At 38.1% G+C, this 16,218-nt stretch overlaps 1 protein-coding gene across 1 annotated transcript; it reads right to left on the reverse strand.

Moving 5' to 3' along the window:
- Positions 1 to 1,379: 1,379 nt before the first annotated feature.
- LOC114701523 (DDB1- and CUL4-associated factor 12-like protein 2) lies at positions 1,380 to 3,123 on the reverse strand. Its single transcript, XM_028881640.2, has one exon. The coding sequence runs from the start codon at positions 2,972 to 2,974 to the stop codon at positions 1,562 to 1,564; it is 1,413 nt and encodes a 470-aa protein (XP_028737473.1). The 5' UTR covers positions 2,975 to 3,123; the 3' UTR covers positions 1,380 to 1,561.
- Positions 3,124 to 16,218: the final 13,095 nt, after the last annotated feature.

Genomic DNA, 16,218 nt, shown 5'->3' on the forward strand with positions numbered 1-16,218 from the left:
ACATTATTCATGTGTATGTGTGTGTGTCTATGTGAATGTAGGCCATATGTGTTCAAAGTTCCACAGGGGTCAGAAAAGAGTGTCAAATCCCCTGCAGCTGGAGTTAAAGGCAGTTATGAACTTTCACACATGGGTCTGGGAACGAAACTCAGGAAGAGAGAAAGAGATCTTAACTGCTGAGCCATTATCTCCAGGTCCAGTATTATTTACCTTTTAAACTATAGAAGTTTCTTTTACAAAAGCAAATGTGCATAATTATGTGTGCATAGCTGAAGCCAAACCTCCTCTCCCAGAAAAAAAAAAATGTTTATTTTGATAATACATTCCTATCAGTACAATTAATAACAAAATGCATATTTAATCATTTTAAAACTTAGTTTAATTACTATGATGTTGAATACATTTGTATTTTATTTTTCTATGATACATGACATAATAGTTAGCTACATAAAATGATTATCTATGTATTCAATACAAAATTCAACTACACCCACTCTGACCATAACTACTGGCCTTTCATTGCAAATGGCTACCTGGACTGTTTCTTGAAAGTTAAGGAAATGTTAATCCCCCAAATACATTCCTAATTATCCTGAAAATTTAGGTCAGATTTGATTAGCTATGTAAATCTTTAACATAAATGGTACTAAGGAAAGTAGGTCATAATACAGTACTTTTAAAATAGAAGGTTTTAGTACTAAGCATGGTAGTGATCAGGTTTTTCTGAAGTAAAAAAAATGATTAATAGCTTGAACAATATTATATAATTCTTTAAGAATTATATACATGTTAAAGAATTTTATATATCCATAATGTACAATCAACCAGTACTGAGTTTTCCTACATTCAAATGGAAGACACTCCAAATGGTAATAATCTAAATCTTGAAATACATTTTATAATTTGATTGGAGTTTTAAATGATGGATATTTTCTTAGATCAGCCCAACAGACATTTTATAAACATGTTTTCTCAAAATGCCATATACACGCAATGTTTAAACAACTTGAACATATTATTGAAATGCTGGTAAAATCAAACTGCTGAATTGCAGTGAACACAATGACTGCATTAGCCTAAGGAAAGAAAATACATAAATCACTCAGGAAGGATAAGATTAAGACTTACTCGACATTTTTGTATGATACAGCAAAAATGTAGTGCTCTGAGAAAAAGTGCCAAAGTCACACCAAGTTTTGATTGCCAAAAGGTCTCTCTCTCCTCTCTCTCTCTCTCTCTCTCTCTCTCTCTCTCTCTCTCTCTCTCTCTCTCTCTCTCTCTCTCTCCCTCCCTCCCTCCCTCCCTCTCTCTCTCTCTCTCTCTCTCTCTCTCTTTCTCTCTTCCTCCTCCTCCTCCTTCTCCTCCTCCTCCTCCTCCTCTCTCCTTCTTTCTTTCTGTTTTCCCTTTCTCTGTGGCTGAGCACAAAAAAGTTGGGCCAAGTCCACCTTGAAGATAAATCACACATATTAGAATTGTGCATGCGCACATCACACACAAGCACATAAGTGAAGAACCTTAGCCTGAACTGAAAGATAGATAGCCTCACAAGGGCGTAGAGGCTTTAGCTCCAGAGGCCTGCATAGTTGCCATGGAGGCCTGAAGGGAGTGGACCTCCACCCACAAAGAGCTTCATCTCGGGCCAGTTGTAGCAGTGAGTGTAGAGTGCGTTGGGGAATTCCTCAGTGCCACCAAAGTAATTCACCCAGAGTTCGTCTTGGTTGAGCCAGCCTCTGCCACAGGTTAGTTTGAGCTTCCTCCCTGTGCGCACAAGAAAAGAGTCTGGACTGGCTGAGGCCCTCTCCTCCAGGAACTTCTGGGCACGGATGTCATAGAAGAGCAGAGAACCATGTCCAGTGCCCACGGTAATGATGTGCTGGTAGAAGCTCAGGGAACGTACACCAGTGCCTCCCTCTCGGGAACACAAAGGCCTGATGTTCTGCTGGCGTTGTCGTGGATCCAGGAATGAAACATGAGACTGGGAACCCACAGCATAAAGGGCCAACTCATCACAGTAGGTGAGACACACGTTCTCCCGGCAGTAGGGCAGCCTTAGGGACAGCAGCCTGGACAGGGAGCTCCGGGCTTTCCATAGGTGGAAGTAGCCGTCCAGAGACACGGCTCCCAGCTCCTGGTTTTTGCCACTGAAAGCAAGGGCTCGTACTTTGCGGTTACCCGGGTTAGTGGTGGCCCTGGGAATGGCCTCCATGTCCCTTGGACGAATGTGTGAATACCGTGGAATCCCTGAATTATTGTGCCAGGGAATGTTGCCACTGAACATGTCAGGATCCACCCGCCAGAGTGCCACTGTGCCGTCGCGGGATCCACTCACAGCCACCGTGTCGCTCATCCATGCAATGGCGAAGATCCAGTCCCTGTGGCCATTGCGGTCCCCTAAGCACACAGGGTCTAGGGTGGGCAGCTGGTATACTGCTAGACTGTTGGGGTTTTCACCCCCTGTGGCCAGGAGGGTCTTGGAGGGATTCAGCTGGATAGCGTGGATGCCACAGGTGGGTTGGGCACGGGTTTGCCCAGGCCCTCTGTCCCGCATCAGGGGAATGCGGGTAATCTGGCCGGTCTGGACATCAACCACGAAGAGCGTGTTGCACTTGGTGCCACACACCACCTGCCTGGCATTGAGCCACTGCGACGCGAACACCTTGTTGAGGGGCCCAAGCGTCAGCTGGCGCTCCCTCAGCAGCTCGGGCAGCCTGACGACCCCGTAGCCGCGCAGGTCGCCCTCGAAGCCCGCCAGCCCCGGGTGGCCCTCGGCGCCCAGCGCGCGGCCCTTCAGGTAGTGTACCAGCGAGCGGCGAGCCACGGGCCGCCGCGGCCTCTTGGCCAGCAGCAATGGCCCCTCGCCGCGGCCAGTCCCTGCCGCCGCCGCGGCCGCCCGGCCAGGCGACGAAGAACTCCCGGCGCCCCCCTCGACCTCGGCGGCTTTCCGCTTCCTGCTACCTGTTTGCTGAGGGGCCATGGTGGGCGGCGGGCGGGCTGCAGAGGCGGCGGCGGCGCGGCGGCGGCGGCGGCGGCGCGTGGCACCCGTGTTGGCCGTGGTGGCGGTGGAGATGGTTGTGTCTCCGAATCGGCGTTGGGGTTGGTGGGGTGGCACGGGATCCCAGGGGCCAGAAGGCTGGGCGATCCCCGGGACTCCGAGTGTCCTGGGTTCCGGGGTGCTCTGGTGGCAAAAGAGGCGAAGGTGGCAGCGTGGCTCTGCAAGGACTGTGAGCTTGGAAGGAGCTGGGCGCCTGCGGCGGTGGAGAGAGGCGTTGAGGGTGGTGGCTGTGCTGGGGACCTGGGCGAGGGCGGGAAGTGCTGCCGTCCGGGAGATGGTGAAGTCAGTGTGGGGCTCAAGAGTGTGCTAGCGACCTGAGGGTGAGAGGCGGAGGCAGTGGGAGGGGCGGTTAGCCGTGGGGTGCTGGGTAGCACGAGCCAGTCTGGGTGGGGGTTGGGGAGTAGCGGAGGGGATGGGCGCGCGGGAAGGCGGTGTGGAAACTCTGGGGAGATTCCTAGAGGGCTGAGCTCCAGGACGCTCAGTAGCTAAAACAAGTTTTTTCACCAACCTCACAACAGCTCCCAACCAGCCTTAAAACCCAAACCTAAAATATAGCCAAGCAGGAAATCAAAAGGAGCACTGATCATGACATGTGGGAAGAAATAAATGCGCACTTGGTGTAATCCGAGGACACTTTTGACAGAGGTTGTTCTTTGAACTGGACCAGGGATGGAGGCATTTCAAAGTGGCCTCTTTAGTTTCTTTCTGCTGTCTCATTGTAAGGCCCTTTGCTGGTTGAGTTTTCAACTATTATAACCTTATTTTGCTCTTGTTCCTTTTTTTAATCTTCTAAACTTGAGGCTCTGGAGCTACTAAACTTGAATCCCACAAGGATATCTTGCTAATTCCCACAACTTGACCCTGTTTCCAGCCAGGGTATGGTAGGGAAATAGTCCAAAGGGACCTTGGGAGTTAAGGAGGGTTACTGTGACATACAGGCTCGAGGTGAAGGAAATGATGCTTCATTACCTACTCACTTCCCAGGAACCTCAGAAGCCTGATGTGATGGGGTCCAGAGTAAGGGCAAGGAAGAGGTCCTAGAGAGAAAGACATCCCCTGTTCTCCAGTTAGGGAAAATCCAATCCACATAGTCAGGACCAGGATTCCTGCCAAGCTCCATCTTGTATGAGAGGCTATTTCAAGCCCAGGAAGGGACTTGTGGAACACACCAGATATCCCTAATCACAGATGGCAAAGAAGAACCTCTCAATGGAACACATACACAATGTAAGAATGTAGGTATTCAGAGTAAGGGCTTGACAGTGTCAGGAGTAATGAGGATTGTACCTCTTGTGCAGCTTCAGTGTCTCCAGTTCATTTATAGTCACATACTAGGCTTGACCAGTTTTCAATGCATGTGCTTGAGTGGGAGATCGGTTGCTCTTACCAAAGCACATGAACCTGACCCTCTTTAAAATTAGATGTGTTAAGATGGATGCATGTGGTGTGTGTGTGTGTGTGTGTGTGTGTGTGTGTGTGTGTAATATAATGTATCTGACCAGTTATATGAAATAATGGAGCTGTTTTGTTGTTGTTCTTCCTTGTACACAGCTTTACATTTTTTTCTAAAGTTATCTCAAGTCTACAAATTCCAGGTGCAAAATCCCATGGGCCAGTTTTACCACTCCAAATGAACTGCTGTGTACTAGTGCATTCACCTCATTCATTTTCTCTGTGCACACTGCATTATTAAGGAAGAGAAGAGATGGTGCATTGGGAGTAAGGAAAGGTAATGTTACTGAAGAATAAGTGAACAGAAATTCCTTTATCTACTAAAGATTTTTTTCTGTTTCTAAAATATAAATTAGAAAACATGTAATACTTTCTAGAATATATTTTACTACAGCATATAATAAAACAGACTCAAATTTGGGGCCTGTATCAGTCTATTTATATGTATGCCTATTGGATATGTAAAAATGAAATGTATGGTTATTTCTGCTATCATTTCTTGAAAGTCTGGGTAGGACATCCACTAAACCTTTGAAAGGCTCAATGTTCTATTTTCATTCAGTCTTTTAAAATCAAGCTCTGTCTTTATCACTATGTTTTAAAATGAGTAAATTAAAACTTAAAAAGATGGTTACTTATGGTCTCACAGTCAATGCTACACTAGATATAAATCTTCATCTGATTATATTACATTTTCAAATGAATTGTACCCTATATTATTCAATCAATATTTTTTGTTTCTTTTCTTCAAAGTGATATGGTCTATGTTGTGGAAATTTTGTCATGTTTGCTTCTGAAAGTTAAGTGTAATTCCCAAAATCAAGAAATGAATAAATACTAAATATGAATTATATACAGAAACGTCCATACCATATTTGAAGGCAATATACAATCTTAAATGTATGTATATTTTGTTTACTGATTTTCTTTTGTTAATAATTATGAAACAATATGGTCACATGTTTTTGCTAAAGAAAATACAAATACAAAAATTCTGGTATTATGTCTCTCTATTTTTTGTTAATATAAATATAATAGTATGTATTTAGTGTTCAGAATCTATGTTTTACATATTCAAAACACCATTCATGTACACTTTTCAGTTTCTCTGTGACCTTAAAGATATTAAACAATTTCTGAACAGATACAAGAGATTTTGAGAGATGTATAGATTGGTTTCAGCTTTCAATTAAGAGTATTTATTTGTATTTAATTGCTTATATTTCTAGAATATAATGTTTAGAAATATTTAAAGCTGCAAACTGTTGTTGAAGTTGTAGATGTAATGGCATGCTGGTAAACCTTTCAGAGTTCTATATAGTTTTCTGAGTCTCCACTAGTTATGTCTCTTGCCTTTGAGGAATATTGTGTCTATGAAAACAATATCTTCTCTGTCCTTACAAATCTTCCTGTCCATTACTGATTTTTCCTTCTAATTACCCTGCTTCCTTCCTGTATTAAACTTTTCTCCTCCATTGGATTAGATCTCATATTGAATAAATGTAAGAAAGTTTCATGCTGTTGTGTAATTAATTAATTCATTTATAATCTTTGTCTCAATCACACTATAAACACTTCAAGAGACACTATGGTAACATTTTTTAATAAATTCACATTATCACACAGTTCAAGGTATGCAGTTCATGCCTAATAAAATGTTATGGTCATTTGATAAAAAAGAATAAACAAATAATTTATCCAAAATGTTGGAGACATTTTGAAATGAAATTACTTGATTTGACAAAAACGAAGTATTTTATTCGAGTTGTAATAATGCTGTGGAATAATCTTTTGTACACTGTGAATTTATATTACTCTCATTGGTTTGATAAAGGGCTAACTGGCCAGTAGTTAGGCAGGAAGAGTTCAGGTAGGAGAGCCAGACAGAGAGAATGCAGGAAGAAAGGCAGGGTCACCAGTCAGACACACAGGCAGCAGGATATGAACATACCGTACTTTCTGTATGCTGTGAGTGTGTTGCTCCAATTGATTGATAAATAAAATGCTGATTGGCCAGTAGCCAGGCAGGAAGTATGCTATAGATATAGGAGAGAGGAAAATTCTGGGAATTGGAAGGCTGAGTCAAGAGATGCTGCCAGCTGCCGCCATGAGATACAAGGTGTAAAGTACCAGTAAGCCACAAGCCACATGGCAACGTATAGATTAATAGACATGGGTTAATTTAAGATATAAGAACTAGATAGCAAGAAGCCTGCCATGGCCATATAGTTTATAAGTAATATAAGCCTCTGTGTATTTACTTGGGTCCAAGCAGCTACAGGACTCTTGGGTGAAAGTGATTTGTCCTGACTCTGGGCCAGGTGGGACACAGGAAATCTTCAGTACAGAGCATAGATAAGAATTATGGGTTAATTTAAGTTGTAAGAGCTAGTTAGTAAGAAGCCAAAGCTTTCATCTGAGAATTTATAATTAATAATAAGTCTCTGTGTCAATTATTGGGGAGCCTGTGGTATCAATGAAAAACCCCACCTACATAATAATGCCACATAGTGTTTTATGCTGATATATAATAATCTGTGGATGTATACTTCCAGTATATTACATTATCACTAATTATTATCCATATATAATTATTTATAAGTCTGCTTATGCATACAATTTTTGACATATTTATGCATTTAAAATTTTTTAAGCATTTTAAATATTCCAGTGTGCAAACACAGAACATCCACTGCCTTGCTGATACTTTATTTAGCTTATCAGTTTAGAATGAATTTAGAGGATTTGTTATTTTGATTTGACACCATAAATATAATCTTTCTACTTTTTTTGTTTTTTTGAGACAGAGTTTCTCTGTGTAGTTTTGGTGCCTGTCCTGGATCTCACTCTGTAGACCAGGCTGGCCTCAAATTCACAGAGATCTGCCTGCCTCTGCCTCCCGAGTGCTGGGATTAAAGGTGTGTGCAACCACTGCCTGGGTGAATATAATCTTATATATGTATTCTTCCAAATATATTGAAAGTGTTACTATTATTTTTAGCTTTCAAGCTAAAGTAGTCTCAAGAGAAAGGCACTGACAATTGAAAAAAATGCAAGGCAAGAATGGGAGCAACTAAGGAGTCTGAGGAAGTAATCATGGATATTACTTTGACATAAGATTACTTAAGAAAATATATTAATATAGGATTCATGCCAGGTATGTGTATGTGCTCAGAAATTGGATTGAATAATCATTTTCAGTATGTTAAGTATAGATATAAACTAAAGTTTTGTTTGAAGATGTTTGTGACATCTTGTGTGCATTTGTAAAAATTGCTCTTGAAATATTCTTATCAGCAATTATGAATTAAATACACTAAAATGAAGCACAACCAGACTTGTGCAAACCAAAATTTAGTAGTGATACAGGAAAATTATCCTTGGGTCAGTGAATAAATTTTCACTTAATCTCTATTATAAGTAATACTATTTTAATTTGTGACTTTATGGGGTCTCCTAAGAAAAACAATTGTAATTCTGGATTGTAATCTTTTGGGAGGCTTCTTCTAAACTTCTTGTGGCAAAAATTGGTAAAGATTTTTACTCATGCTGAGTTTCCCAATATGATAGTTCTACCAAAGTAATATTCTGTTGGATGAAAGAAGGAAGCAAAGATTAGAGGAAAATTTGATTCTATGACCTCCACTTGGTGCCATTTCTTTCAATCTCCCTAAGCAAAAGATGTGTCACAGTGTCAGTATGGCCTTTGTCTTGGGAAAGGAAGTTTAGTGATAGTTATATGCTTTATAAGAGGCACAACAGGGTAGTGGCTAAAGAGAGTGGGCTAGGGAGCCTGATAACAAGGTTTTCATTTTGGTTTTATAACTCGCTCACCTTAGAATTAAGTTATTATATTTGTTTTGTATGTATTACCTTATGCATAAAATGTTCTCTCTCTGTCTCTGTCTCCCTCCGTTCCTCCCTCCCTCCCTCCCTCCCTCCCTCCCTCCCTCCCTCCCTCCCTCCCTCCTTCCTCCTCCTCCCTCTCTCTCTGTGTGTGTGTGTGTGTGTGTGTATTGTGTGAATGTGTATATGAGTGTTTTTGTGTCAGAGAGAGAATGGAGGGGTCAGCAGGAGGATAGAAACAGCAATTTACATATTATAGGCATTTAATAAGATTCTCTTAAAACATGATTGACTTTCTTTCTTTCCACTATTTACCATTACAAAGGTTGTTTGGTTCCCAGAATAATGGAATTTTTAAGACCCACCATAATGCAAAACAAACATATTCATCATTACTAAAAGCTAGTATATTCTGGAACAAAATATTTGTAGAATTGGCTTCTCTTCTACTTGCATAATCTCAATTATGTTGTGAAACTATAGATGAATATTCATAGGAGAAGAATGTGTTCTAGAAATAACTTTACAATGTGCTAGTAAATCTTAAAGGGGAAATTCTGAGGGGTTCTTTTATGAAACATTCAGATTTGGGCTTTTCTCTTAACAGTTGCTAATATAAATATACATTCCAAAAATAATTGATACTTGCTTACACATAGAAAATTCCATATCTGTTTATACAAATCATGCATTGATATCAGCTAGTTATATAAAGACATGGGTGAAATTAAGCTAGTGAAGCAGATTGAGAAAGCATTGTATTCTGCACACTGCAGTATTTTAACTGAAAGTATATTTAAATTATTATTGTATTTATCCTTAGTACCTTATTATCACTCAAAGTATCATATAAGCCAATACTTCCTAATTATATATTTCTATCACAAACCTTTGTTCAACTTTCTACATGACATTTTAGATATCAAAACAGAACTTCAAACTCAGCATATATAACCCCCAAATCTTGATTTCAGTGCTCATGTTTCTGAACTTTTTTTATTCCCTGTCTTCATGAATTGTACTACCATGCATTCACCTGTTTCACACAAACTTCTAACAATTATCCTTGACACAAATATCTCCCCTGAGTGTAGTTCTAATATTCAGTCTTCTATCCATTTTAATTCTATTTAGTTCTCAATATTTCACTGCTACCCCTAAATCTCCAACCTGTTTAATCTTGATTGTATAACTGTAGTAGCACACTAAGTCATTTTTGAGAGACTCCCTCCTTTTCCTCCCCAGTAAGTTTTCCACACTAGAGTCAATGCAATATCTTATTGCAGATCCTGTCTTTCTACTACATGGATTTAGACAAATCTATACTTACCTGTAGTCCTAGAATTATAGATCAAAGTCCACAAAACACTCTACCAGACCCAGCATGATATAATTTATGTTGCCTTGCCAGAGTTCTTTTTCTCATTATTTTTATTCTCTAACCACAATGGACCTTTTTAATGTGCTCAACACTGTCTCATAAGGTCATGCCTCAGATCTTTTTTGCATCATGTTCTCTCTGCCTGAAATGCTTTCTGCCTGTGGGTCATCTACTTTTTACCTCCCACGGATACCTGAATTTATTAAGTGCTTATTTTTTAGATCATAGATAAAGTGTCATATTTTGGGAGAAAAAAAAATTCCTTGGTGCCCCAGAATAGGCTAGAACATGGTACCCTGTTATAAAACATTGTCAAAGTAAAGTTTCATGATTTTTGTCACAGTAGGATTTCATGTGAATATTTATGCCTCTTTTTATAATGATTGGTGATAAGGACCCCGTTCTGCATGCTGTGAATATGTGTTGCTCTGATTGGTTGATAAATAAAGCTCTTAGGCAGGAGAGAGAGAGAGAGAGAGAGAGAGAGAGAGAGAGAGAGAGACAGAGACAGAGACAGAGACAGAGACAGAGACAGAGAGAGAGACAGAGAGAGAGACAGAGAGAGAGAGAGAGAGAGAGAGAGAGAGAGAGAGAGAGAGAGAGAGAGACAGAGAGAGAGAAAGAGAGAGAGGAAGGAAAAGACAGTGCAGGGAGACACTGCTAGCTGCCACCAGGAGAAGCAAGATGTGAAGATACAGGTAAGCCACAAGCCACATGGCAAAATATAGATTTATAGAAATGGGTTAATTTAAGATATAAGAGCTGGCTAGCAAGAAGCCTGCCATGGCCATAGTTTAAAAATAATATAAGCCTGAGTATGTGTATTTGGGTCTTAGTGGCTGCGGGACCATGGGGCTGCAGGACCGGGCAGGACACAGGAAAACTTTCAGTTACAGATTGGCAACTAGAACACTGCCTGAGGATAGGAGAGGTGGTATCCATTTGGCTCATTTCAGTTCCCAGTGTTTAGCCTGTCTTAGAAGTAAAAAAATCAGTATTTGCTGAGTGAACATTTAGAGACCCTGGAACTTTTATTGGTTTATCTAAATCTTTCATGCTTTGTGATCAACCATGTCCTTATTTAGCAGAAGTTGAAGGTACAGTCTTACTCAAGTCACAATTCTTTTTGAATGTATTAAAAATGCAATCCAAAATAGTCTATTTCTGTGAATCTCAAAACTTACTGGTGTGATAGACAGCTCCAGAAAACATCACACAAATAGATCAGAAACACAAAACAATGCTGTCAACCATTCCTGTATCCTCTTTCAGCTATGGAGGTATCAAAAACAAAAGATAAAAGTCCATTTCCAGCTTTGTGCTGTTATCACAACTTCAGTGACAAGCAACAAGAATGACAGGGTGCTATGGTTTTTAAATGGAAATTCAGTCATTCAATGCCTATCTAAATTGGACATAATAATTATAAGATTTAACAACAATTCTGTGAAATGCTTTTCTAAAACAATTGATATGTAATGCTTATAATTATTTAAAGGGTACAGTACTGCAATTACCTTTCTGTGTGTGTGTGTGTGTGTGTGTGTGTGTGTGTGTGTGTGTGTGTTTAAAATACAATCTACAGATATATGTTCAATATAAATCAGAGTAATTTCATTTCTGACTATTATAATTTCCAAATTTTGTGAACTTTGAAAATCTTGCCTAGTTACTTTGAAATGTATAATTAATTGCACATTTTATTATGTTAATAGCATTGATATTGAAAATAGTCTTCCAAAACTCACATGTTAAATTCAAAATTATTTCTTGAAGAATAAATACTTTATAGAATGTGGGGTATTTGGTAGCTGATACATCATAAGATGAAGTATGGTAATGAATTCCTGGTGTACAAAGTTTTTCTACATTCAAAGAACATGTTTTGATAATTTTCTCAGCCAAAGTCATATACATAATTCTAGAACTTAGGACTAGAATGGGAACATTTGCTTAAATATAATAATATAGTTCTTAATATGTTTTGTAAGTGGTACCTGTTTTGTTTTTATTTATTTTTTTAAAGCTCTTGCCACCAACTTTCTTAATGAAAAAATAGGAAGTGGTTTCATCAGAATGGCAATACACCTCAAGCTTGCAATCATCAAAAATATGGAGTTAGCCATTATTATGTTATTGTAGATTATAGCATGAGCCTTTTGAAATAAAGGACTGTGAATCCTTACAAAACTTACTGAACCTCTTTTCTGTCTCATTTCAACACAGAACATGTTAACTTTTCAGCCAATAGAATGGTATATAAGTGTTTGATAAGTCATAGATGTTTTAATGTACTAACACAGAACTCCAATATCTCATGTTTCTTCCAACAATTTAACTAAGTGATAGTATCTGTATCTGTGCATCCTTTTCTCCAGATAGCTTACCATCTCCCTGTGCACTTGTTCAAGTTACCCACCTCTTTCAGGCCCTATCCCAAGCTGTGACAACTTATTGACTATAGCTTTAAGTGCATCTTCTTTTGTATAATATACATAATTTCATTATAGTAATTAATTTGCTTGCTTCAGAAATTGGTTTGCCTTATTTATTAACTAGAAATAAATTTTAACATGCATATAAACACCAAACATACATACATATATTTGGATCCCAATATCTAGCACTGTGCTGGCATATTAGTTAGACAAATGCATTTGCTGATTGAATGTACAAATGAATTCATCTTCTATCAAGACCATTGTTAATTCAATATAATAGCATTCAGAAGGTTGGTTCAAATACTCTCACTTTTATTCTTGAATCACCTTAGGCTACTGTTCCATAGGATCACATTACCTTATGATATGCTTAATCAGTTTCACTCACTTGCACTTTAATGTTATCCTTTAAACGGTTCTCAGAGGTCATTATAAACAGTTCTATGAATATCCTCTCTGCATTTATTGTAAATGTGTTATGAAGGACACTTTTCATCATATTGCTAAATGACTCCTTTGTACAAAGTCACACAGTAAATTAACTTTTATAATTTGATGTCAGAAGCCCTTATCTCTTTGAAATTATTATATTTCCTCATTTCTGATGATGTGAACTATGTGAGAGTAGGAGCTGTGAAGTGGGAGAGACCTTGTGGTACCGCCTAGAAATTCAGTTAGTTTTCTAAACTCATTGACCTCACCTATAAAATGAGTATTAGACTTTCTGAATGAATACATATGCATATATATGGACATATAAAATATCAAAATATCTATATTGTTTTTGAAATGTAATGTGTTCAATATGTAGTAAAATATTTTTTAACTTAGTTGATAGGAAGCAAAACGACAATTGCAACGCTGAATCATCATTACAACTATATCAAAATTTCCTTATCCTGAAGTTTGATTTTGGAGTTTCAGTAGCTCCACCAGAGGACTAGTTTCCATTTGCAGCCCCTACACAGTGGCTCACAGTCATCTGCATTTCCAGTCTCAGGGGATCTAACTTCTTTTTCTGGCCTCCATGGGCATTAGACATACATGATGTGTGTTGTGTGTATATATATATATATGAATGTACACAAAACACACATAGAAAAATTAAAAATAATGTGAAAAAATTCATTTCCATTCATTTGCTTCAGACTCTGTAATTGAATTTTTTTATTTACTTATCTATTCATCAACTGGTGAACATTCAGTCTTTTCCTGTGTCTTAGCAGTTGAGAATATAGCAGAAGTGAACATGGATGAGCATGTGTCTCTGTAGTATGATGTAGAGTCCTTAAGTGTCTGTGGAGTGCTCAGAAACAAATGGGATATTTATATTATATACATTCCCCAACAAATCGCAGAGACCTTTTCAGAATTTGGGGCAGAGATGTTGTGAGAGTCAGAAGTCAAGGAGGTCCAGAGAAAATCAGTGTATTCTATACTTTACAGGACCAATGCACTAATAAATAACAAGCAAGTGTTGGTGCATATGTAACACCTGAAAAAAATAAAATAAAATCAGTCAACATTGCACCATGGAGAGGGAAAGGCTCAAGACCCTACTCCTAGCTGAGGAGCTATTGACAGTTGATGGCTTCTCAGGGAGAAGGCTTCAGTCTTTATTAATGATATTACCTCTAGTGGGTCAACCACAATCTAGACTCAGACCATAGCCCCACACTCATGAATATATGAGTATCAAGAATCTGACTAAGTAGATCATTTTCAAGAGTTATAGAGGGGAGAAGTGGGGGAGTGAATCTGGGAAGGCTTAGAGAAATAGGGGATAAATATGATGAAAACACATTGTATTCATTATGAGTTTTCAAAAAATAATGTTTTAAAACAAATGCAACAAATTAGAAGTTTATTGAATATATAAACATGTTATTCACACTCTTTAAAATCGCCCTAACTACATAAGCCAATATAAACAGAGTAGGAAATGTTGAAACATAAGTAACAGAGGGAGAAATTCCATTGTTTTTGTAACTCTTCTGGATATCCCATGATATCATACATGTCATATTTAGAGACTATTCTAGTGAATCCACATCTGATAAGAATTTTGAAATATAAATATTTCGGCATGTATTGAATTAGCCTTGATTTGCTATAATTAAGAATGAGGAGATTAAAGATGGGGTTGTCCACAGACTACAGATATGAAGAAATGAATGAGCAATAGAAAGAAAAAAATGTTAAAAAATTTTGGAATAAAATGAAAAGAAATGTAGAATATTCAGTTTTTCTGTAATCTCACTGAACTGCAGGGCAAGCTAATCATGTAAGTTTCTGAAACATGACTTAAAGAAGAAACAGTGAGAGGCAACAAGAGGGTTCAAGAGGTAAAGATGCTTGCCACTAACCCTGACAACCTGAGTCAATACTCAGAATTTATTTCCCTCCCACAATTTGTCTTCTGATCTCCAAAAGTGCAAGTATAGGTATGTGCATACAAATATGTACTCACACATATATGTACCTGAACAAAAAATATTTTGTTAAAAAAGAAGAAACAATGATTCCCCAACATTTTCTGTAGTTAAAAAGAGCAACTACAGAACATGCATTTGAAATGCTCTGTGCTGTGTCTATGAACAAAATGGAGAAAAAAAGGCACAATATGATGGTAATTAAGTAGATTACAATGAAAATAATTAATAAATAATTGCAATTACTCAAAGAAGTGACTAATGAAATTCTTATGATATGCTATGAACACATTTAATAGTAGGAAATACAAAGATTAATGAGATTTGAAGCCTTTGCTTTAAGTGGATTGACATTTGCTTATGACAAAAGTGAAAAATGGATAGACAATGAAAATGCAACAAATACATTTGCTAAATAATTATTGGATAAGTTCTGCATGTTAGGAACTTGTCTGAGATTTGTAGGAACAGTATATATTTATGTATTTCCTGTTCCATGTATAATCACATATGCAGTGCATGTACCTATAATGGTTATATAAGCAACTGTCATAGTTACCATATTGTTTTATACTGTTCATAAGACATGCCTTCAGATTTAAAAATTATCTTATATGCTCCACCCACAAGGAAAAGGCAAATCTTTTTAACTATGTTGGCACAATGTAGATGATCTTATCTTTGCAGTTTATTTGCTGCATCATTTACTTGAGAAGGTAGTGAGGATGGATCAGGAATTCAAGGCCATTTGACCTCTATAATGAAACCTTGTCTCAACAACCAATCCAAACAGGCAAAATATAGCCTGTGTTTATTTTTGACATACACTGTACTATAACCGGTACATATATAATCTCTACTCTATATAACAACCTACATAATATAGGTCACTTTCTTTTAGTTTTATAGATTAAGATGTTCAGGTTTTAAACAGCAAAATAAGTAACTAGCACTAGTCAAAAGTGACCATCTAGAGATCTTCCCCTTTATATTTCACATTACTTCCACTATAATTTTATTTTTTATAACTTTGCCAGTGGTTAAAGAGTAAATAAAAGTGAGGCTAAAGACAGAACTACGTAAGCTGATATGCTGTAGTCTTAGTGCCTATTTATTGATTGCTTTGGAGATCTCTCTTAAACCTGAATTGCTGGATTAGACACTTAAATATGGAGAAAATGCATAGCCTTCCTACCTTGCCTAGCCTTGCATTGCCTCTACCAGGGTTCCCAGGAATCTATGCCTCTGTCTGTCCATATTCTATTGTAATTACTTTCCTGGTCTGGTCTAACAAATTAATTTATTCTAAACAATATGACATAGAAAAAGGGATGAAATAATACTTGCATGAATAGTATAAGAAAAACTATATCCATTTCATTTTCTTATCTGATATTGCAGTGGCTCATTCTGAGCAGATGAAGCTGCTGTATTGTGAACATTCCTTTGAAGAGATACTCAAGATGAGAAACCAGTGTGAGCCCACAGCTAGGAAAGGCCTAATGCTGTTCTTATGTCCATATGAACGATCTTCAGAGCTTATTTTCACGCTTAACTCCAGGGGAGCTATGATATTATGTCATTATCATAATTGACATTTTCCTTAATGTATTT

This window comes from Peromyscus leucopus, chromosome X (genome assembly GCF_004664715.2).
Source record: "Peromyscus leucopus breed LL Stock chromosome X, UCI_PerLeu_2.1, whole genome shotgun sequence".
NCBI lineage: Eukaryota > Metazoa > Chordata > Mammalia > Rodentia > Cricetidae > Peromyscus > Peromyscus leucopus.